Consider the following 22,695-nt stretch of genomic DNA (forward strand, 5'->3'; position numbering starts at 1 on the left):
TAACAGAACATTTACGTTATGGTAATTCATATTAACAGAACATTTTGAATATGGTAATTCATATTAACACAACATTTATATTATGGTAATTCATACTAACAGAACATTTCGAATATGGTAATTAACAGAACATTTAAAATATGGTAATTCATACTAACAGAACATTTAGATTGTGGTAATTAACAGAACATTTAGATTATGGTCATTCACATTAACAGAACATTTACATTATGGTCATTCACATTAACAGAACATTTACATTATGGTCATTCACATTAACAGAACATTTACATTATGGTCATTCACATTAACAGAACATTTAGAAACAGAGTACAGTAGCTTCTGTGAATTTATTATTATTGTCCACTGTGTCACAAGATCAAAATGTCAAAACCAGAGTTGTTACTTCTCTTTATCTAGTTTCGGTCTGACTCAGACCCAGCCTGCAATCACACTCTCACAAAAGCCCGGGCTTAACCACAATGACTAATATAGATGCTTGTGCAACGTATAGTGGCAGATGTTTCAGATACATAGCAAGTGTCTTATTATAAGGCCTGCAGAAAAACATATGAATCTTAAGGTCCCCTTAATCAATAATGGGGAGGGTCTTTGGAACCCACCCCCTACAGGAGGAATGGGCCAAAATTCACCCAACTTATTGTAGGAAGCTTGTGGAAGGCTACCTGAAACATCTGACCCAAGTTAAACAATTTAAAAAGGCAATACACTCAATTAGTATTTGGTAGTGTGAACTTCTGACCCACTGGGAATGAAATAAAAGCTAAAATAAATAATTCTCTCAACGATTATTCTGACATTTCACTTTCTTAAAATAAAGTGGTGATCCTAACTGACCTAAAACAGAGAATCTTTACTAGGATTAAGATGTCAGGAATTGTGAAAAACGGAGTTTAAAAGTATTTGGCTAAGGTGTATGTAAACTTCCCACTTCAACTGTATGTTTGTGTATATATATTTTACATGACAAAGATGCGATCTCCCTTAAAATGTTTTTGAAAAACCTGTTACACAGCAACTCACTGCCTTCCTGAAGGCAAATAATCAATACAAATGCTCCAATCTGGTTTTAGACCATCATAGTACAAGAGGCCGCATTTGTAAAGGTGGTAAATTTACTTTTAATGGTGTCAGACAAATGCTCTACGTCTGTACTTTTGTGCCAAGAACTTAGTACCACTTTTGACACCATCGATTATCCCATTGGAGAGATTGGAAACCCATATTGGTCTATGCGGACAAGTCCTTGCTTGGTTTGGATCTTATCTTTCGGAAACATATCAGTTCATCTCTGTTTGTCCTCTGACAAATCAATGGTACGTTTCGATATTCCTCAAGGCTCCGTTTTAGGACCATTATTGTTTTCACTATATATTCTACCTCTTGGTGATGTCAACTTTCACTGCTGTGCAGGCGACACACATTTCAATGAAACATGGTGAATCCCCAAAATTGCCTACCCTGGAAGCCTCTGTTTCAGACATGAGGAAGTGGATGGCGGTAAATGTTATGCTTTTAAACTCGGACAAAACAGAGATGCTTGTTCTAGGTACATAGAAACAAATAGATCTTCTGTTGAATCTGACAATTATTCTGGATGGTTGTACAGTCGTCTCAAATAAAACTGAAGGACATCGGCGTTACTCTGGACCCTGATCTCTCTCTTCACGAACATATCAGGACTGTTTCAAGGACAGCTTTATTCCATCTTCGTAACATTGAACAACAAAAAAAGTACACTAATCTAAAAACGATGCAGAAAAATGTATCCGTGCTTTTGTCACGTCTAGATTAGACTACTGCAATGCTCTACTTTACGGCTACCCGGATAAAGCACTAAATAAACTGCACACAGAATCCTGACTAGAACTTGAACAACTTGATCATATTACTCCAGTGCTAGCCTCCCTACACTGGCTTCCTGTCAAGGCAAGGCCTGATTCAAGGTTTTACTGCTAACCTACAAAGCATTATATGGGCTTGCTCCTACCTCTCTCTCTGATTTGGTCCTGCCGTACATACCTACACGTACGCTACGGTCACAAGACGCAGACCTCCTAATTGTCCCTAGAATTTCTAAGCAAACAGCTGGAGGCAGGGCTTTCTCCTATAGAGCTACATTTTATGGAATGGTAGGAATAGGCTGGGATTCGATGATAAATTAACAGGCACCGCATTGATTATATGCAACGCAGGACAAGCTAGTTAACCTAGTAATATCATCAACCATGTGTAGTTAAATAGTGATAATGTGAAGATTGATTGTTCTTTATAAGTTTAATGCTAGCTAGTGGCTCATTGCACCCTCAAGGTAATTTTGAAGCTGCACTCGCGTAACAGGCGGTCAGCCTGCGGTCAGCCTGCGGTCAGCCTGCGGTAACAGGCGGTCAGCCTGCGGTCAGCCTGCGGTAACAGGCGGTCAGCCTGCGGTAACAGGCGGTCAGCCTGCGGTAACAGGCGGTCAGCCTGCGGTAACAGGCGGTCAGCCTGCCGTAACAGGCGGTCAGCCTGCCGTAACAGGCGGTCAGCCTGCCGTAACAGGCGGTCAGCCTGCCGTAACAGGCGGTCAGCCTGCCGTCAGCCTGCCGTAACAGGCGGTCAGCCTGCCACGCAGTTTCCTCGTGGATTATAATGTAATCATAACAATTACCGATTGTTATGAAACCGTGAAATCGGCCCTAATTAATCAGCCATGCCGATTTAATCGGTCGACCTCCAATTTTGACCAACCCTTTCCGTTAGTGACATGCCTATGGAACTTGTTCAGTTTATGTCTCAGTCATTGAATCTTATGTTCATACAAATATTTACACATGTTGAGTTTGCTGAAAGTAAACGCAGTTGACAGTGAGAGGACGTTTCTTTTTTTTGCTGAGTTTCTATAATTACTACTTTAAGTGGCTGTGGAACTGCTAAAAGACTAACATGTCAAATGTAGCAGTAGAATAGTACCTGTCCTCCACAGGTGAAGCAGGCCACGCGGTCTCCCTGTCCCAGGTAATAGAAGCCAGCCTTAGCCAGCTCAGAGGGGGTGATGATGGATAGGATCCAGGAGTGGAAGGAGTCCAGACGGTCCTGCTCTCTCCTCATACTGGGGTTGTGACAGGTAGGGGGTCTCTGGTGGGACCTACAGACACATCATCAGATATAGTGGGCCGTACAACTATGGCTGACCCTGTAAAACAACACATTACACCGTGGTCCTCCTTGTACATTATTATTAAAACAGGGCCCCACTTTAAATATTCAACTTCTTAGTAGGTTGCTGAAGGCGAAGCGCAACTCTAGATTTCAATAGTAGGGATTGATTGATGCTCAAAGTTAATTTCAAATCTCCCTTCCATCATATCTAAGCCAAAATGACACCAATGTCAAGGAAACTCTGTATGTCAACTTGATTGGATACACACAACCCACTCCCTGCCTCGTCATGCGCCATCCGGCCGAGAACCACATACCAGAGTTCTTACCTGGTCGTTATTAGGAGAAAAACAAATACAATTTCTTGCAAAAGCGTAGCTCAATATCTAGGATAACAACGAGACTACAGAGTCCTGATAGTGAACATTACACTTGCCACCTTTTTCAGACAACCACAACTCAATGATGACAATATATCCTACTTAGCTACAGTACATTCTTCCATAAAGCATAGCTAGCTAGCTAAGTAAAGTTAATTGTCAACAACAAACTTTTGGAAACCGCCACGCTGCTAATTTCTAATACATACAACGCTCATCTGGTTAGTTACTCCACCATGATACAGTCAAACTGGCGAGATTAGGTACATGTGCAGTCAGAAGTCAGTTTCTGCACAAACACTGCTAGCTAACCTACATTTCCTCAACCAAGACCAGCCTCTCACAACACAGTTCGCTATGTTGAATCTAAACCCGGCCAATGCACATGCAAGTAGTGCGTCGACTATGCATTGCAGTGTAATTATCTCGATCAACACGTTGCTGTTCGAGCATCAAGACCAAATTCCAGCCCTTACCTTAAGATGCATTCATTCAGAACACCCAACTCATGCCATTTTAATCCAAATTTGCGATGACTGATACACTGAAAAGGAACTGTTTGTTCCCATAACTCTGAACCCTTACCCAGTTAGCAAAATTACATTTACAATATATATTTTTCAGATGTTAAAGTTTGGTTCATTTTCAGTTCCGCATGTTAAAAATACTCAACCAGAATAAATTCAACATGAAACTATTTAAAAGATTGAGTTAGAGCTCATAATTTTCAAATTCTTGAAATTTTCCAGATTGACTGACCTTCATGTCTTAAAGTAATGATGGACTGTCGTTTCTCTTTACTTATTTTGAGCTGTTCTTGCCATAATATGAACTTGGTCTTTCTGTATAACCCCCTACCTTGTAACAGCACCACCGTTTGGCTCAAACGTGTTAAGGAAAGAAATTCCAAACATGAACATTTAACAAGGCACACCTGTTAATTGAAATGCATTCCAGATGACTACCTCATGAAGCTGGTTGAGAGAATGCCAAAAGTGTGCAAAGCTGTCATCAAGGCAACAAAGGTTGGCTACTTTGAAGAATCTCAAATATATTTTGATTTGTTTAACACTTTTTTTGGTTACTACATCACCCGGGGCTCCCGAGTGGTGCAGTGGTCTAAGGCACTGCATCTCAGTACTACAGCCTACCAGTCTAGAACCACGAATACAGCCTACCAGTCTAGAACCACGAATACAGCCTACCAGTCTAGATCCATGAATACAGCCTACCAGTCTAGAACCACGAATACAGCCTACCAGTCTAGAACCACGAATACAGCCTACCAGTCTAGATCCATGAATACAGCCTACCAGTCTAGATCCATGAATACAGCCTACCAGTCTAGAACCATGAATACAGCCTACCAGTCTAGAACCATGAATACATCCTACCAGTCTAGAACCAGTCTAGAACCATGAATACAGCCTACCAGTCTAGAACCATGAATACAGCCTACCAGTCTAGAACCACGAATACAGCCTACCAGTCTAGAACCACGAATACAGCCTACCAGTCTATATATACGAATACAGCCTACATGTCTAGAACCATGAATACAGCCTACCAGTCTAGATCCATGAATACAGCCTACCAGTCTAGATCCATGAATACAGCCTACCAGTCTAGAACCATGAATACAGCCTACCAGTCTAGAACCATGAATACATCCTACCAGTCTAGAACCAGTCTAGAACCATGAATACAGCCTACCAGTCTAGAACCATGAATACAGCCTACCAGTCTAGATCCATGAATACAGCCTACCAGTCTAGAACCATGAATGTGCTACACAGAACTTCATTGCCCACTAGCAGTCACATGCAATAGCAGCGGTACGACCATAATCTGCATTGCTAATGCACGTGTCATTTTACACTTTTTTGCTTATCGTTTAAATATTTGTTTTGGCTTAAAAGTTGTGAAAAATGGTCAATTTGTCGCATCCCTAGTTATTAGTCTCATGTATTCAAGTCCCTAGTTATTAGTCTCATGTATTCAAGTCCCTAGTTATTAGTCTCATGTATTCAAGTCCCTAGTTATTAGTCTCATGTATTCAAGTCCCTAGTTATTAGTCTCATGTATTCAAGTCCCTAGTTATTAGTCTCATGTATTCAAGTCCCTAGTTATTAGTCTCATGTATTCAAGTCCCTAGTTATTAGTCTCATGTATTCAAGTCCCTAGTTATTAGTCTCATGTATTCAAGTCCCTAGTTATTAGTCTCATGTATTCAAGTCCCTAGTTATTAGTCTCATGTATTCAAGTCCCTAGTTATTAGTCTCATGTATTCAAGTCCCTAGTTATTAGTCTCATGTATTCAAGTCCCTAGTTATTAGTCTCATGTATTCAAGTCCCTAGTTATTAGTCTCATGTATTCAAGTCCCTAGTTATTAGTCTCATGTATTCAAGTCCCTAGTTATTAGTCTCATGTATTCAAGTCCCTAGTTATTAGTCTCATGTATTCAAGTCCCTAGTTATTAGTCTCATGTATTCAAGTCCCTAGTTATTAGTCTCATGTATTCAAGTCCCTAGTTATTAGTCTCATGTATTCAAGTCCCTAGTTATTAGTCTCATGTATTCAAGTCCCTAGTTATTAGTCTCATGTATTCAAGTCCCTAGTTATTAGTCTCATGTATTCAAGTCCCTAGTTATTAGTCTCATGTATTCAAGTCGTGTTATTTAATATTTCTCTTGTAACATCTACAGAAAGGTTTCAGAGAACATTTGACAAATAAATGTAAAAAAATGCTTAAATAAATGTTATTGCAGCCAGCCAATAGGAGCCTTACATGTCCTCTACTTCTCGGGAGCTCAGTGGGCCAGAGGGGGGTGGGACACTGGGCTGTTCACAGGACATCGGGTCAGAGACGGGGAGGGGGGCTGGGCCAGGTCCTGACACCTGGGAGAGATAACACATGTTATTAGACATCACCCCCACCATCATCACCACCACCACAACAACTACCACCACAACTATCATTATAACCCCCACCACCATCACCACAACTATCATTATAACCCCCACCACCATCACCACAACTATCATTATAACCCCCACCACCACAACTATCTTTATAACCCCCACCACCACCACAACTATCATTATAACCCCCACCACCATCACCACAACTATCATTATAACCCCCACCACCATCACCACAACTATCATTATAACCCCCACCACCACAACTATCTTTATAACCCCCACCACCACCACAACTATCATTATAACCCCCACAACTATCATTATAACCCCCACCACCACAAATATCATTATAACCCCCACCCCCATCTTTATAACCCCCACCATCATCACCCCAACGATCATTATAACCCCCACCATCACAACTATCATTATAACCCCCACCACCACAACTATCATTATAACCCCCACCACCATCACCACAACTATCTTTATAACCCCCACCACCATCATCATCCCCATCATCACCACAAAAACCATCATCACCACCACCACAAAAACCATCATCACAACGATCATTATAACCACCACCACCATCACCACAAAAACCATCATCACCACAACGATCATTATAACCACCCCCACCACCATCACCCCCATCATCACCACAAAAACCATCATCATCACCACAAGGATCATTATAACCACCACTGCCATCACCCCCATCATCACCACAAGGATCATTATAACCCCCACCACCATCACCCCCATCATCACCACAAGGATCATTATAACCCCCACCACCATCACCCCCATCATCACCACAAGGATCATTATAACCCCCACCACCATCACCCCCATCACCTCACCGGTATGACGTGTGCGTAGCATAGTGGAGAGAAGGCGCTGTGAGAAGAGGAGAGGAGGTTGGCAGTAGAGGGTAGACTCTGGATGAAGGCGCAAGAAGGAGACAGCTGTCTGTGTCTCTCGGTAGGACAGTCACCTGTCTGCCATCCCTCCGCCGTCACGTTACACCTGGAGCAGCAACATATCAATTAGATGTCACGTTACACCTGGAGCAGCAACATATCAATTAGATGTCACGTTACACCTGGAGCAACAACATATCAATTAGATGTCACGTTACACCTGGAGCAGCAACATATCAATTAGATGTCACGTTACACCTGGAGCAGCAACATATCAATTAGATGTCACGTTACACCTGGAGCAGCAACATATCAATTAGATGTCACGTTACACCTGGAGCAGCAACATATCAATTAGATGTCACGTTACACCTGGAGCAGCAACATATCAATTAGATGTCACGTTACACCTGGAGCAGCAACATATCAATTAGATGTCACGTTACACCTGGAGCAGGAACATTGCACCCTGTCTCCAACCCCAGTATAGAACCATCACCCACCTGAAACACTGCACCCGGTCTCCAACCCCAGTATAGAACCATCACCCACCTGAAACACTGCACCCTGTCTCCAACCCCAGTATAGAACCATCACCCACCTGAAACACTGCACCCTGTCTCCAACCCCAGTATAGAACCATCACCCACCTGAAACACTGCACCCTGTCTCCAACACCAGTATAGAACCATCACCCACCTGAAACACTGCACCCTGTCTCCAACACCAGTATAGAACCATCACCCACCTGAAACACTGCACCCTGTCTCCAACACCAGTATAGAACCATCCTGCCCTGGCCAGGGTGCGCTCTGTTACCGCTGCAGTCGGGAAGAGGGCAAAGGTCGAGATACGGAACAGTTCTGAGGAGAAAATAATAATCACAACTTTATAAGGTGCGTGTCTGTAAGGTGAGTGTGTGTACAGTGTCTGTAAGGTGAGTGTGTGTACAGTGTCTGTAAGGTGAGTGTGTGTACAGTGTCTGTAAGGTGAGTGTGTGTACAGTGTCTGTAAGGTGAGTGTGTGTACAGCGTGTCTGTAAGGTGAGTGTGTGTACAGTGTCTGTAAGGTGTGTGTGTGTACAGTGTCTGTAAGGTGCGTGTGTGTACAGTGTCTGTAAGGTGAGTGTGTGTACAGTGTCTGTAAGGTGAGTGTGTGTACAGTGTCTGTAAGGTGTGTGTGTGTACAGTGTCTGTAAGGTGAGTGTGTGTACAGTGTCTGTAAGGTGAGTGTGTGTACAGCGTGTCTGTAAGGTGAGTGTGTGTGTGTACAGTGTGTACTCTCAGGCCACGAGAAACAAGATTCAATCTGATGAAACCAATATCGAATGGTTTGGCTTGAATGCCAAGCGTCACATCTGGAGGAAACCAGGCACCATTCCCTACGGTGAAGCATGGTGGTGGCAGCATCATACTGTGGGGATGGTTTTCAGTGACTTGGAGACGAGTCATGATCGAGGGACAGACGAACAGAGCAAAGTACAGAGAGATCCTTGAGGGGAAGAGAGCTCAGGACATCAGACTGGGGTTGCGGTTCATCTTCCAACAGGACAAGGACCCTAAGCACACTGCCAAGACAACACAGGAGTGGCTTCGGGAAAAGTCTCAATGTCCTTGATAAGCCAAATCAGAGCCCAGACTTGAACCCGATCTAACATCTCTGGGACCTGAAAAGAACAGTCCCCATCCAACCTGACAGAGCTTGAGAGGATCTGCAGAGAAGAATGGGAGAAACTCCCCAAATACAGGTGTGCCAAGCTTGTAGAGTTATACCCAAGAAGACTCGAGACTGTAATCGCTGCCAAAGGTGCTTCAACAAAGTACTGAGTAAAGGGTCTGAATACTTATGGAACTGTGTTCAGCCTATTTTTTTTTTGTTGCAATTTGCAAACATTTCTGAAAACTTGTTTTTGCTTTGTTATTATGAGGTATTGTGTGCAGATTGATGAAGGGGGAAAAACAATGTAATACATTTTAGAATAAGGCTGTAACACAACAAAATGTGGAAAAAGGTGACAAAAACAAAAACTGCTGACACCCCATTAGTGGATTCAGTTATTTCAGCCACACCCGTCGCTGACAGGTGTAGAAAATCGAGCACAGCGCCATGCAATCTCCATAGACAAACATTGGCAGGAGAATGGACTTACGGAAGAGCTCAATGACTTTTAACGTGGCACCATCATAGGATGCCACCTTTTCAACGAGTAGGTTCATCAAATTTCTGCCCTGCTAGAGCTGCCCCAGTCAACTGTAAGTGCTGATGACAAGCATACCCATAACATGATGCAGCCACCACAATGCTTGAAAATATGAAGCGGTACTCAGTGATGTGTTGTTGGATTTGTCCCAAAACATAACGCTTTGTATTCAGGACATGAAGTTGATCCATTTGCCACATTTTTTGCAGTTTTACTTTAGTGTCTTGTTGCAAACATGCAGGTTTTGGAATATATTTATTCTGTACAGGATTCCTTGTGTCTAACGTGTCTGTGTCTGTGTGAGGCCTACCTGAGTAGTTGTCATACTGCAATGTGTGTCTAACATGTCTGTGTCTGTGTGAGGCCTACCTGAGTAGTTGTAATACTGCAACGTGTGTCTAACGTGTCTGTGTGAGGCCTACCTGAGTAGTTGTCATACTGCAATGTGTGTCTAACGTGTGTGTGAGGCCTACCTGAGTAGTTGTCATACTGCAATGTGTGTCTAACGTGTGTGAGGCCTACCTGAGTAGTTGTCATACTGCAATGTGTGTCTAACGTGTCTGTGTGAGGCCTACCTGAGTAGTTGTCATACTGCAATGTGTGTCTAACGTGTTTGTGTGAGGCCTACCTGAGTAGTTGTCATACTGCAATGTGTGTCTAACGTGTTTGTGTGAGGCCTACCTGAGTAGTTGTCATACTGCAATGTGTGTCTGTGTCTGTGTGAGGCCTACCTGAGTAGTTGTCATACTGCAATGTGTGTCTAACGTGTCTGTGTGAGGCCTACCTGAGTAGTTGTCATACTGCAATGTGTGTCTAACGTGTCTGTGTGAGGCCTACTTGAGTAGTTGTCATACTGCAATGTGTGTCTAACGTGTTTGTGTCTGTGTGAGGCCTACCTGAGGAGTTGTCATACTGCAGGTTAACTGGGGCTCCGTTTCGACACAGACCAATGAGGAACGGGCTCTTCTGGAGATGGACTAGGGTGTCCATTTACAAACAGGGTAGACAGTCTAGATATAGACAGCCTAGAATCTAGATATACAGCTATTAGAGTCTAGATTTAGCTTCTAGATTGAGTTTTTTGATGAAGAGTTTGTAGAATTATAGAAAAGGAAGGGCCATTCTCCTCAGGGAGAGAGGGATGAGTAACCCAGGGCAGGGGGAACACACACACACACAAAAACACACGTGATTGATGGAAACAGTATGCGTTTCCTGTCATCTCACACATCAGCCTGGAAATAAAACTGAAGGTTTCGGAACTGATCTGACTAACAACCTACAGAAGAGAAACCGCCAACCTTGTGTCATAATAGTATATCACAATATGCCAGAACACCTTATAATAATATATGATATGCCATTTAGCAGATTATTTTATAAAAAAGTAAGTAGTCAGTCATGTCTGAGCCACAGAGAAGTGTCTGTCTGCCTGTCTCTGTCTGTCTGTCTGCATGTCTGTAACCACCAGACTAGGCCACACCACTCTGTCCACTTGGTGAATATGGACAGAACACACACACACACACACACACACATAGCCCTGGGTATGGCTGGTCAACCCTCTCCCCCTGAATGGAACAACCCTCCTGGGGTTGTTTACGTCTCCATGGCAGCAGAGATTAACCAGACAAAGAAATGTATCTGTCTGAGAGGAAGGTTTGCAGAAATGTTGATAACACCTGTAGGGGAGACAGAAATATCACATTAGTAGAATGTTATAGTAGTAGTATTTATTAGGATCAACAATTAGCTGGTGCAGAGGCAGCGTCTACTCTTCCTGGGTCCAAATTACAGCTAAATTACATACAGCCAAATCCATATTTAGACAACAGCAGGTGTGGCGGATTGTAGGGGAGAGACAGAGGAACATCGCATTAATACAATGTGTCCTACTGGTTGATTTTCCCTGTAATGAATGCATTACATAGCTACGTGGTTAAACATATTCAGACAACAGCTGGTGTGGAGGGTTCAGCACTTCCTGCTTTTGAATTAGGAGGAAATGAATAGACAAAGGACACATATAAGCTACACAGTGACGATTTTATCATACCATTTATGTAGTATTTCCCTCAGACCAGGTTTAAAATGTTGCCTACACGCACACACCACGTATATTTAAAAATATGTTGAAACACAGCAAGCTGACTTGCTACAGTGGTAGTCAGCTAGGTAGGTTAAAATTGCATTGTATGGAGCACGAAGTCATATTGCTTAATTTCCCCTCCAGAGTTAATTTCCCCTCCAGTGCAACTTTTTAGGATCTGCTGTGATTTCACATTTTAAATGTGGTGCACAAACATGTATAAAATTGTCTGAGATGGTGAAACTTTTTTTTAAACGAGCTAGCTAACGTTAGCGGGTGTTGTCTGTGTAGCTAAATGGCGTCAGAACATTGTTGTTATCCATAACTGCTAAATATCTAGCTACGTGGTTACAGGGGATAATATGTAAATATTACAGTCAGCAGAAGGGGAACCCTGGTTAAATAGGTCTGTTAAGTCCCTGTCCTCCTGGCGTTAGACCAGTGACTCACCCTCCACAAAGAAATATCTCGGATCAAAGGCGAGTCTGTACAAATTCCTCAGTCAGTCGTCACTTCCGTTCCGGTAAATGTGACCACGACGTTGTTGTTTTTTACCCGAGAAGAAACCAAGTAGTTATAGAAATTCCACTGTCTATAGTCCTCTATGTAGAAAGAAACATCAATGTGATGAAGTATTAGTTATCATGATAATTCCATCTATAATGACAGGCCATTTCATAGCAAAACAAAATAACATAACAAATGTAATATTTCCTTGTATAATAATATCACATGTTTTTGACCATAATTAATTACAAGATCAAACAACATTTTCATTTTCAATAAGTTATATACACCAAGTTGTTTAAAATGTACAGTAGGCGAGGTTACAACATCCATTATAGGAAATGTATGCTTGTCCGTGAATGGACATTGTCGGTTTTAATTTAGATCACATGATCAATCATTTTATGGTGTGAATATGAACATGACAACAGAGTAATAAAATGGTTAACTTACTTTTGTCCAACAGTTTTCAGGCAGATCACAGGGAGGAAGTAGAACTAAACTAACAGCAGCCTAACCAGAAAGCTACAGACCACACGTGGAACCTTATATCTATGCTTATGCGTCGACTCGCCTACACACCAGGGGAATTACCAGTATTATCTGCGCCGTACCTTGTGGGTGGTTTAGTCAAATATGGTGTGAATGTGTTATAGTGTAACAGCTGCAACGTTAACGCATGAAACTTTTGATCGATGTTACCCTCATTGTCGACGGCCAGTTCACCTGTTGATGTTTTCCCAGTGGTGTAAAAAGTACCCAATAAATATACCTTACTAGAAAATTACTCAAGTAAAAGTGAGTCAACCAGTAAAATACTACTTGAGTAAAAGTCTAAATATATTTGGTTTTAAATGTACTTAAGTACAAAAAGTAAATGGAATTGCTCAAATATACTTAAAAGTATCAATTGATTTTTAAAAGTTTTTTTTTACATTTACTGATAACTCAAATCAAATTATATTTGTCACATCCTCCAAATACAACAGGTATTTGTGAAATGCTTACTCAAAAAAGCCCTGCAGTTTTAAGATTTTTTTGCTGTTGCCAGAGGCACATGATAAAATGTATACAAGTATTGTGAGGGCTGTCTTTTTAGACTTCCGTGTGGCTTTTGACATTATTGATCATAGTCTGCTGCTGGAAAAACTTGTGTCATGGCTTTTCTCCCCCTGCTGTAATGTGGATAAAGAGGAAACCTAGCGCATTGGGCCAAATCAAATCAAATCAGATTTATTTATATAGCCCTTCGTACATCAGCTGATATCTCAAAGTGCTGTACAGAAACCCAGCCTAAAACCCCAAACAGCAAGCAATGCAGGTGTAGAAGCACGGTGGCTAGGAAAAACTCCCTAGAAAGGCCAAAACCTAGGAAGAAACCTAGAGAGGAACAAGGCTATGAGGGGTGGCCAGTCCTCTTCTGGCTGTGCCGGGTGGAGATTATAACAGAACATGGCCAAGATGTTCAAATGTTCATAAATGACCAGCATGGTCAAATAATAATAATCACAGTAGTTGTCGAGGGTGCAGCAAGTCAGGACCTCAGGAGTAAATGTCAGTTAGCGTTTCATAGCTGATCATTAAGAGTATCTCTACCACTCCTGCTGTCTCTAGAGAGTTGAAAACAGCAGGTCTGGGACAGGTAGCACGTCCGGTGAACAGGTCAGGGTTCCATTGCCGCAGGCAGAACAGTTGAAACTGGAGCCGCAGCACAGCCAGGTGGACTGGGGACAGCAAGGAGTCATCATGCCAGGTAGTCCTGAGGTATGGTCCTAGGGCTCAGGTCCTCCGAGAGAGAGAAAGAAAGAGAGAGAGAGAATTAGAGAGAGCATATTTAAATTCACACAGGACACCGGATAACACAGGAGAAGTACTCCAGATATAACAAACTGACCCTAGCCCCCCGACACTTAAACTGCTGCAGCATAAATACTGGAGGCTGAGACAGGAGGGGTCAGGAGACACTATAGCCCCATCCAATGATACCCCCGGACAGGGCCAAACAGGAAGGATATAACCCCACCCACTTTGCCAAAGCACAGCCCCCACACCACTAGAGGGATATCTTCAACCACCAACTTACCATCCTGAGACAAGGCTGAGTATAGCCCACAAAGATCCCCGCCACGGCACAACCCAAGGGGGGCGCCAACCCAGACAGGAAGATCACATCAGTGACTCAACCCACTCAAGTGACCCACCCCTCCTAGGGACGGTATGAAAGAGCCCTAGTAAGCCAGTGACTCAGGAGGAGCAAGCCCATGTATGCTTTGTAGGTTAGCAGTAAAACCTTGAAATCAGCCCTTGCCTTAACAGGAAGCCAGTGTAGAGAGGCTAGCATTTTTTGGGGTTCTAGTCAGGATTCTAGCAGCCATATTTAGCACTAACTGAAGTTTATGAGGTGCTTTATCCAGGTAGCCGTAAAGTACAGCATTGCAGTAGTCTGACCTAGAAGTAACAAAAGCATGGATACATTTTTCTGCATCATTTTTGGACAGAAAGATTCTGATTTTTGCAATGTTACATAGATGGAAAAAAGCTGTCCTTGAAACAGTCTTGATATGTTCGTCAAAAGAGAGATCAGGGTCCAGAGTAATGCCAAGGTCCTTCACAGTTTTATTTGAGACGACTGTACAACCATCAATATTAATTGTCAGATTCAACAGAAGATCTCTTTGTTTCTTGGGACCTAGAGTACTTGTCGAACAGAACACAGAGGGTGCTCTTTAGAAGCCTCTCAAACATAATCCAGGTAGATTCAGGAATTCCCCAGGGTAGCTGTTTCGGCACCTTACTCTTTCCAATCTTTACTAACGACATGCCACTTACTTTGAGTAAAGCCAGAGTGTCTATATATGCTGATGATTCAACACAATACACGTCAACTACTACAGCGACTGAAATTACTGCAACACTTAAAGAGTTGCAGTACGTTTCAGAGTGGGTGGCAAGGAATAAATTAACCCTAAATATTTCTTAAACTAAAAGCATTGTATTTGTACAAATCATTCACTAAACTTCAACTAAATCTTGTAATAAATAAGGTGGAAATTGAGCAAGTTGAGATGGCTAAACTGCTTGGAGTAACCCTGGATTGTAATCTGTCATGGTCAAAACATATTGATACAACAGTAGCTAAGATGGGGAGAAGTCTGTCCGTAATAAAAGTCAACAATCCAGGATGGTGTGACAAGGTACAGAATGGCAGGCAGGGTCAGGGCAGGGTCAGGGTCAGGGTCAGGGCATGGATTTAGTACTGTAGATATGTGGTAGTGGTGGATTAGGGGCCTGAGGGCACACAGTGTGTTGTGAAATCTGTGAATGTATTGTAATGTTTTTAAAATTGTATAAACTGCCTTAAATTGGCTGAATCCCAGGAAGAATACAAATGGGGATCCATAATAAATACAAACACTCAGACATAATTTATAACACATCATTTACAAAGAAGCATTTGCATTTAGGGACAGATAGGGGAGGGTTGGTTTGGTTTGGGTGGGGTGGGGTGGGGGCACAGGGCATGAAAGTGCATTATTTCCCTGGTTTACATTAGCTGTTCTGCTCGTATTATTAGGCATATGTCGTAAGTCACGACTTCACAGGAGAGCCATTTAAATGAAAAAAATGGGGGGGGGGCAGAAATGTCTTCTGGAACATGTGATCTTTCATGTGCTTTAATAACAAATGTGTATGCCATCTGTAAATATGAATAAAATTGTTAAATTACGAGCCTTGTTGGTTAAGCTACAGAGCTACAGTTGCTAAAGAGATGGAGAAAACACCTGTCTCCGGATTACATCTTCAAACTAAGTGCAACCATGGCATGGCGTCCGTGACAGGAAGACGCGTCCATCATGCATGATGATGTATACAGGTAAGATAGTCTAGTGTTAGCTAGCGTTATTTTCAGATATTACACATTTCTAATTTTGACAGAAAGTGGTTTCATTTCATGCTAAAGTGTACTGTTAGCTAGCTAGCGTTAGCTTTGGCAGTAAACTTTGGCAAAAAAGCGTAATGAAATTGTTTGGCAAAAAAGCGTAATGAAATTGTTGCCAGCAGAGCTGGTTAGGCTGTTTTCATGTTGTCCAGAGGTAAACTAATCATTGGCCAGAGTGTCAAGTGTGAGCTCTGAACGCTCCGAGAGCGAAACGAGATGGGTGGGGCTAAAGCTTAAGAGGGCGTGAACGATGCTGAATGGGTGTAGACAAAGAAAAGCTCTTCACTAGATATCAAAACATTTAAAGGCCAAAATTGAGTTTACAAGTTTATCAACTTTCATGGCAGAATTACTTTCCCATTGTTCCTCAAAAATGCAGTGTATGATATACCATTTTGTAGCTCTAAGTCTCTACTTTTATCCAATGTTGCTACGTAAGGCCAAATCCAGGTGTTGAGTCACATAATGGCGCCGACAGAGATGGTCGCCCCGCTTCAGGTCCTTTTTTGTTTTTTTATGTATTATTTCTTACATACCCCAGAAAATCTCAAGTGTTATTACATACAGCCGGGAAGAACTATTGGTTATACAAACGACGGCAACTTACCAACATTACGACCAGGAATACGTCTTTCCTGAAGTGGATCCTTTGTTCGGACCTCCACCCTGGACATGGGATCTTATCCCAGAGGCCGACCCAAAACAACGCGGTCACCGCAGGAGAGGCAGACGGAGCGGCCTACTGGTCAGACTCAGAAGGAGAGCACACCATCCATATTACTCACCAGTGTCCAATCTCTAGACAACAAGGTGGACCAAATTAGGGCACAAGTTGCCTTCCAGAGAGACATCAGAGATTGTAACATTCTCTGTTTCACGGAAACATGGCTCACTCAGGAAATGTTGTCAGAGTCTGTACAGCCACCCGGTTTCTTCACGCATCGCAACGACGGAAACAAACAACTTTCTGGTAAGAAGAAGGGCAGGGGTATATGCCTTATGATTAACGACTCCAAAGGTGGGGCAAAGGTACAGGTCGCAGGCAGGCTCAGGGTAAGGCAGAGTGGTCAGGCAGGTGTGCTCAGGGTCAGGACAGGCAAGGGTCAAAACCAGGAGGGCGAGAAAAAGAGAGACTGGGACAAGCAGGACCCGAGACACAAAAACGCTGGTTGACTTGACAAACAAGATGAACTGGCAACAGACAAACAGAGAACACATGTATAAATACACAGGGGATAATGGGGAAGATGGGCGACACCCGGAGGGGGGTGGAGACAATCACAAAGACAGGTGAAACAGATCAGGGTGTGACACTTATTCTGGTGAGATGATAATCAATGCTTGGCTGCAGTTTGACGAATAAAAGTCATCCAGCTCATTTGTTCATAATAATAATCTCATCATGTAGGCTATACATACGTTCGAGCCAACAGTGTGCAGATAGCGCTGTTGGCTAGAGTACACGTGGAAATTGAGTACCACAGCATGTCATAATACCCATAAAACCTCAATCAAATCAAATTGTATTTGTCACATGCGCCCAATACAACAGGTGTAGTAGACCTTACCGTGAAATGCTGAATACAACAGGTGTAGTAGACCTTAGTGAAATGCTGAATACAACAGGTGTAGTAGACCTTAGTGAAATGCTGAATACAACAGGTGTAGTAGACCTTACCGTGAAATGCTGAATACAACAGGTGTAGTAGACCTTACCGTGAAATGCTGAATACAACAGGTGTAGTAGACCTTACCGTGAAATTCTGAATACAACAGGTGTAGTAGTCCTTACCGTGAAATGCTGAATACAACAGGTGTAGTAGACCTTACCGTGAAATTCTGAATACAACAGGTGTAGTAGACCTTAGTGAAATGCTGAATACAACAGGTGTAGTAGACCTTAGTGAAATGCTGAATACAACAGGTGTAGTAGACCTTACCGTGAAATGCTGAATACAACAGGTGTAGTAGACCTTACCGTGAAATGCTGAATACAACAGGTGTAGTAGACCTTACCGTGAAATTCTGAATACAACAGGTGTAGTAGTCCTTACCGTGAAATGCTGAATACAACAGGTGTAGTAGACCTTACCGTGAAATGCTGAATAAAACAGGTGTAGTAGACCTTACCGTGAAATTCTGAATACAACAGGTGTAGTAGACCTTACTGTGAAATGCTGAATACAACAGGTGTAGTAGACCTTACCGTGAAATGCTGAATACAACAGGTGTAGTAGACCTTAGTGAAATGCTGAATACAACAGGTGTAGTAGACCTTACCGTGAAATGCTGAATACAACAGGTGTAGTAGACCTTACCGTGAAATGCTGAATACAACAGGTGTAGTAGTCCTTACCGTGAAATGCTGAATACAACAGGTGTAGTAGACCTTACCGTGAAATGCTGAATACAACAGGTGTAGTAGACCTTACCGTGAAATTCTGAATACAACAGGTGTAGTAGACCTTACTGTGAAATGCTGAATACAACAGGTGTAGTAGACCTTACAGTGAAATGCTGAATACAACAGGTGTAGTAGACCTCACAGTGAAATGCTGAATATAACAGGTGTAGTAGACCTTACAGTGAAATGCTGAATACAACAGGTGTAGTAGACCTTACAGTGAAATGTTGAATTACAACAGGTGTAGTAGACCTTACCGTGAAATGCTGAATACAACAGGTGTAGTAGACCTTACAGTGAAATGTTGAATTACAACAGGTGTAGTAGACCTTACCGTGAAATGCTGAATACAACAGGTGTAGTAGACCTTACAGTGAAATGCTGAATACAACAGGTGTAGTAGACCTTACAGTGAAATGCTGAATACAACAAGTGTAGTAGACCTTACCGTGAAATGCTGAATACAACAGGTGTAGTAGACCTTACAGTGAAATGCTGAATACAACAGGTGTAGTAGACCTTACAGTGAAATGCTGAATACAACAGGTGTAGTAGACCTTACAGTGAAATGCTGAATACAACAGGTGTAGTAGACCTTACCGTGAAATGCTGAATACAACAGGTGTAGTAGACCTCACAGTGAAATGCTGAATACAACAGGTGTAGTAGACCTTACAGTGAAATGCTGAATACAACAGGTGTAGTAGACCTGACAGTGAAATGCTGAATACAACAGGTGTAGTAGACCTCACAGTGAAATGCTGAATACAACAGGTGTAGTAGACCTCACAGTGAAATGCTGAATACAACAGGTGTAGTAGACCTTACAGTGAAATGCTGAATACAACAGGTGTAGTAGACCTCACAGTGAAATGCTGAATACAACAGGTGTAGTAGACCTTACAGTGAAATGCTGAATACAACAGGTGTAGTAGACCTTACAGTGAAATGCTGAATACAACAGGTGTAGTAGACCTCACAGTGAAATGCTGAATACAACAGGTGTAGTAGACCTGACAGTGAAATGCTGAATACAACAGGTGTAGTAGACCTCACAGTGAAATGCTGAATACAACAGGTGTAGTAGACCTGACAGTGAAATGCTGAATACAACAGGTGTAGTAGACCTTACAGTGAAATGCTGAATACAACAGGTGTAGTAGACCTTACCGTGAAATGCTGAATACAACAGGTGTAGTAGACCTCACAGTGAAATGCTGAATACAACAGGTGTAGTAGACCTTACCGTGAAATGCTGAATACAACAGGTGTAGTAGACCTTACCGTGAAATGCTGAATACAACAGGTGTAGTAGACCTTACCGTGAAATGCTGAATACAACAGGTGTAGTAGACCTTACAGTGAAATGTTGAATTACAACAGGTGTAGTAGACCTTACCGTGAAATGCTTACTTGAGTTAAGAAATTAAGAAAATATTTACTAAATAAATAAACTAAAGTAAAAAAATATATTAAAAAGTAACACAATTTCATTAAAATAATGGTCAGTAACTAATGCAAACCTCCGACCCAGTAGGTAGTACCGGAGATAATCGAGGGCCCACTTGATGGCTAAGGCCTCTTTCTCTACGGTAGCATACCTCTGTTCCCGATCGCTGAGCTTCCTACTTATGAAGAGAATCGGCTTCTCTGCTTCGCCTTTACCCTGAGCTAGTACGGCCCCGAGCCCCGTATCCGAGGCGTCAACCTGCACAATCTTGTGAGAAGTCCAGAGCCTGTAGAACGCGATCAGAACACAGGCCATCTTTTAGCAATTGAAAGGCCTCTTCCGTCTCGTCTTTCCACTCTACCTGGTTTGGCAGGTTTTTCTTGATGAGGTTTGTGAGGGGGTTGGCAATGGTTGCATATCCCGGGATAAAACGGCGATAATATCCTGTTATCCCTAAGAAGGCCCGAACGTCTCGCTTGGTCCGGGGTCGAGGCCAGTCACGAATTACCCTGGTCTTCTCTGCCTGTGGGCGTATTTTCCCATTCCCCACGGGTGTACACCAGGTATTCCGCTTTGGACAGGCCCAGGCAGCATTTATTTGGATTGGCTGTCAACCCTGTGGCTTCCAAACTCACGAGCACCGCCGGTAATCACAGGAGGTGACTATCCCAGTCCTCGCTGTGGATGACCACATCGTCTATGTACGCCGCTGCATACTCTTGATGGGGCCGTAGAATGGCATCCATGAGGCGTTGGAAAGTTGCAGCGGCACCATATACGAAGGGCATCCTCACATACTGGAAAAGCCCCTCTGGGGTGGCGAAGGCAGTCTTTGGGTGATCCTCCGGAGCCTACCGGCACTTGCCAATATCCCTTCGTCAAATCCAGGGTGGTGATGAACTTGGCCTTTCCTAAGCGCTCCAAGAGTTCATCCACGCGGAGCATGGGATACGCATCGAATGTAGAGATGGCATTCATGCAAAGTCTCATACTAACATCGGATTTGGGGACCAGGACTATGGGACTGGACCACTCACTCGTCGATGGCTCGATCACGCCCATCCTCAACATCTCCCTTACCTCTTTCTTAGCGATGACTCGGCGAGCCTCAGGAATCCTGTAAGGGCGGATATGCACCTTCTTGCCGGGTTCAGTGTGGATATGGTGGAACAGGACATCTGTTTGTCCTGGGAATGGATAGAATATTCGACCGAAGTTCATAATCAGCTTGTCTAGCTGTCTTGACTGCTCCGGTAGGAGAGTTTGGCCACGGCGCACCTGTGGTAGAGCCCCCTCTTTTCCTTTGCCCTCCAGGGACATCAAAGCCACGTCCTCCTCTTGTCCATGGTACGTCTTCAACAGGTTTATGTGATAGAGTTGGACCTTCTTCCTCCTGTCAGGTTGCTTGATGACGTAATTGACCGGTGAGACCCTTTTCATTACCTTGTAGGGCCCCCTCCACTGTGCCAGCAAGCGATGTTCGGCCGTGGGCACGAGCACCATCACTTTCTCTCCCACGGTGAACTCACGGGGGGTCGCGGACTTATCATAGGCCCGGCCTTGGGACCTTTGTGCCTTCTCCATATGCTCCTTGACTATGGGCCACACTGCTGACAGGCGGCCTCTCATCAGGGTAACATGTTCTATTGTGGATCGAAAGGGGCATGGTTGGGTCTCCCAGGTCTCCTTGGCTAAGTCGAGGATCCCTCGACAGAGTCTGCCATAGAGCAATTCAAACGGAGAGAATCCAGTGGATACCTGGGGTACTTCTCGCAGGGCAAACATTAAGTGTGGGAGAAGCATGTCCCAGTTTTTCCCGTCTCTGGACACCACTCTTCTCAACATGCTTTTAATCGTTTTGTTCAAGCGTTCACACAACCCGTCTGTTTGAGGGTGGAATATGCTTGTACGTATCTGTTGAACCTGATATAACCGACACAAGTCCTTCATCAACCGGGACATGAACAGGGTTCCTTGATCGGTTAAGATCGTCTTGGGGAGAACATCAGGAATAACTCCTTGGCAATTCCCTTTGACGACATGTTACGCAGGGGTATGGCCTCCGGGAACTTGCTAGCGTAATCTATAACCACTAGGATGTACTCGTGTCCTCTGGCGGATTTTGGGAGGGGTCCGACGAGGTCCATAGCTATGCGTTCAAAGGGAGTCTCTATGATGGGGAGAGGAATCAAAGGGTTACGTAGGTGTGGCCGTGGAGCTGTACGTTGACATTGATCACACGTCCTACAATACCTGGCCACATCCCGGGTGACCCGGGGCCAATAGAATCTCTGCATGATTCTGTCAATAGTCTTGTCTCGTGCCAGGTATCCTCCTAGGATGTGGGAATGGGCTAACTGTAGAACTGTATCCCTGTATGGTCAAGGCACCATTAGTAATTCCTAGTTTTCCCCCCTTCGTCGTACAACCCAGTATAAGAGACCCCGCCTGATTGCATAGTAAGGAAGAGGGGGCTCACCTGATCCGTCGACGTTCCTCCCGTCGATTACCTTCACCTTCCTCATGGCCTCCCTTACGTCTGGGTCTCTATGCTACGAGGTGCCGAACTGTCCCTTTAATTCCTGGGGCAGGTCGACCTCAATAGAGGGATGTGGAGGTTGTTCCCCATCAGGGGTGACCGAGGAGAATCCCTTCCAGGTTCCCTCCTCGGATGGAGCTTCAAATATATTACTTAGCGCCTGGTTGCTCCT

The 22,695-nt window shown here is 43.4% G+C and overlaps 1 protein-coding gene across 4 annotated transcripts in view; it reads right to left on the reverse strand.

Moving 5' to 3' along the window:
• The window catches only part of birc2 (baculoviral IAP repeat containing 2), a 29,330-nt gene extending 16,502 nt beyond the window's left edge, over positions 1 to 12,828 (reverse strand). The window contains exons 1-7 of one of the 4 annotated variants that reach the window (XM_020465634.2): positions 12,644 to 12,828; positions 12,134 to 12,285; positions 10,491 to 11,276; positions 8,143 to 8,257; positions 7,335 to 7,500; positions 6,332 to 6,441; positions 2,974 to 3,148 (exon numbers count right to left, since the gene is read on the reverse strand). In XM_020465634.2, coding sequence (XP_020321223.2) covers positions 2,974 to 3,148; positions 6,332 to 6,441; positions 7,335 to 7,500; positions 8,143 to 8,257; positions 10,491 to 10,584 — 660 coding nt within the window. In that variant the 5' untranslated portion in view covers positions 10,585 to 11,276; positions 12,134 to 12,285; positions 12,644 to 12,828. The remainder of the gene's footprint in view (positions 1 to 2,973; positions 3,149 to 6,331; positions 6,442 to 7,334; positions 7,501 to 8,142; positions 8,258 to 10,490; positions 11,277 to 12,133; positions 12,286 to 12,643) is intronic. The other 3 variants (XM_031808797.1, XM_031808798.1, XM_031808796.1) reach the window with 3 other exon arrangements.
• Between the last annotated feature and the right edge of the window lie 9,867 nt (positions 12,829 to 22,695).

The sequence above is a fragment of the Oncorhynchus kisutch genome, linkage group LG29 (genome assembly GCF_002021735.2).
Source record: "Oncorhynchus kisutch isolate 150728-3 linkage group LG29, Okis_V2, whole genome shotgun sequence".
NCBI lineage: Eukaryota > Metazoa > Chordata > Actinopteri > Salmoniformes > Salmonidae > Oncorhynchus > Oncorhynchus kisutch.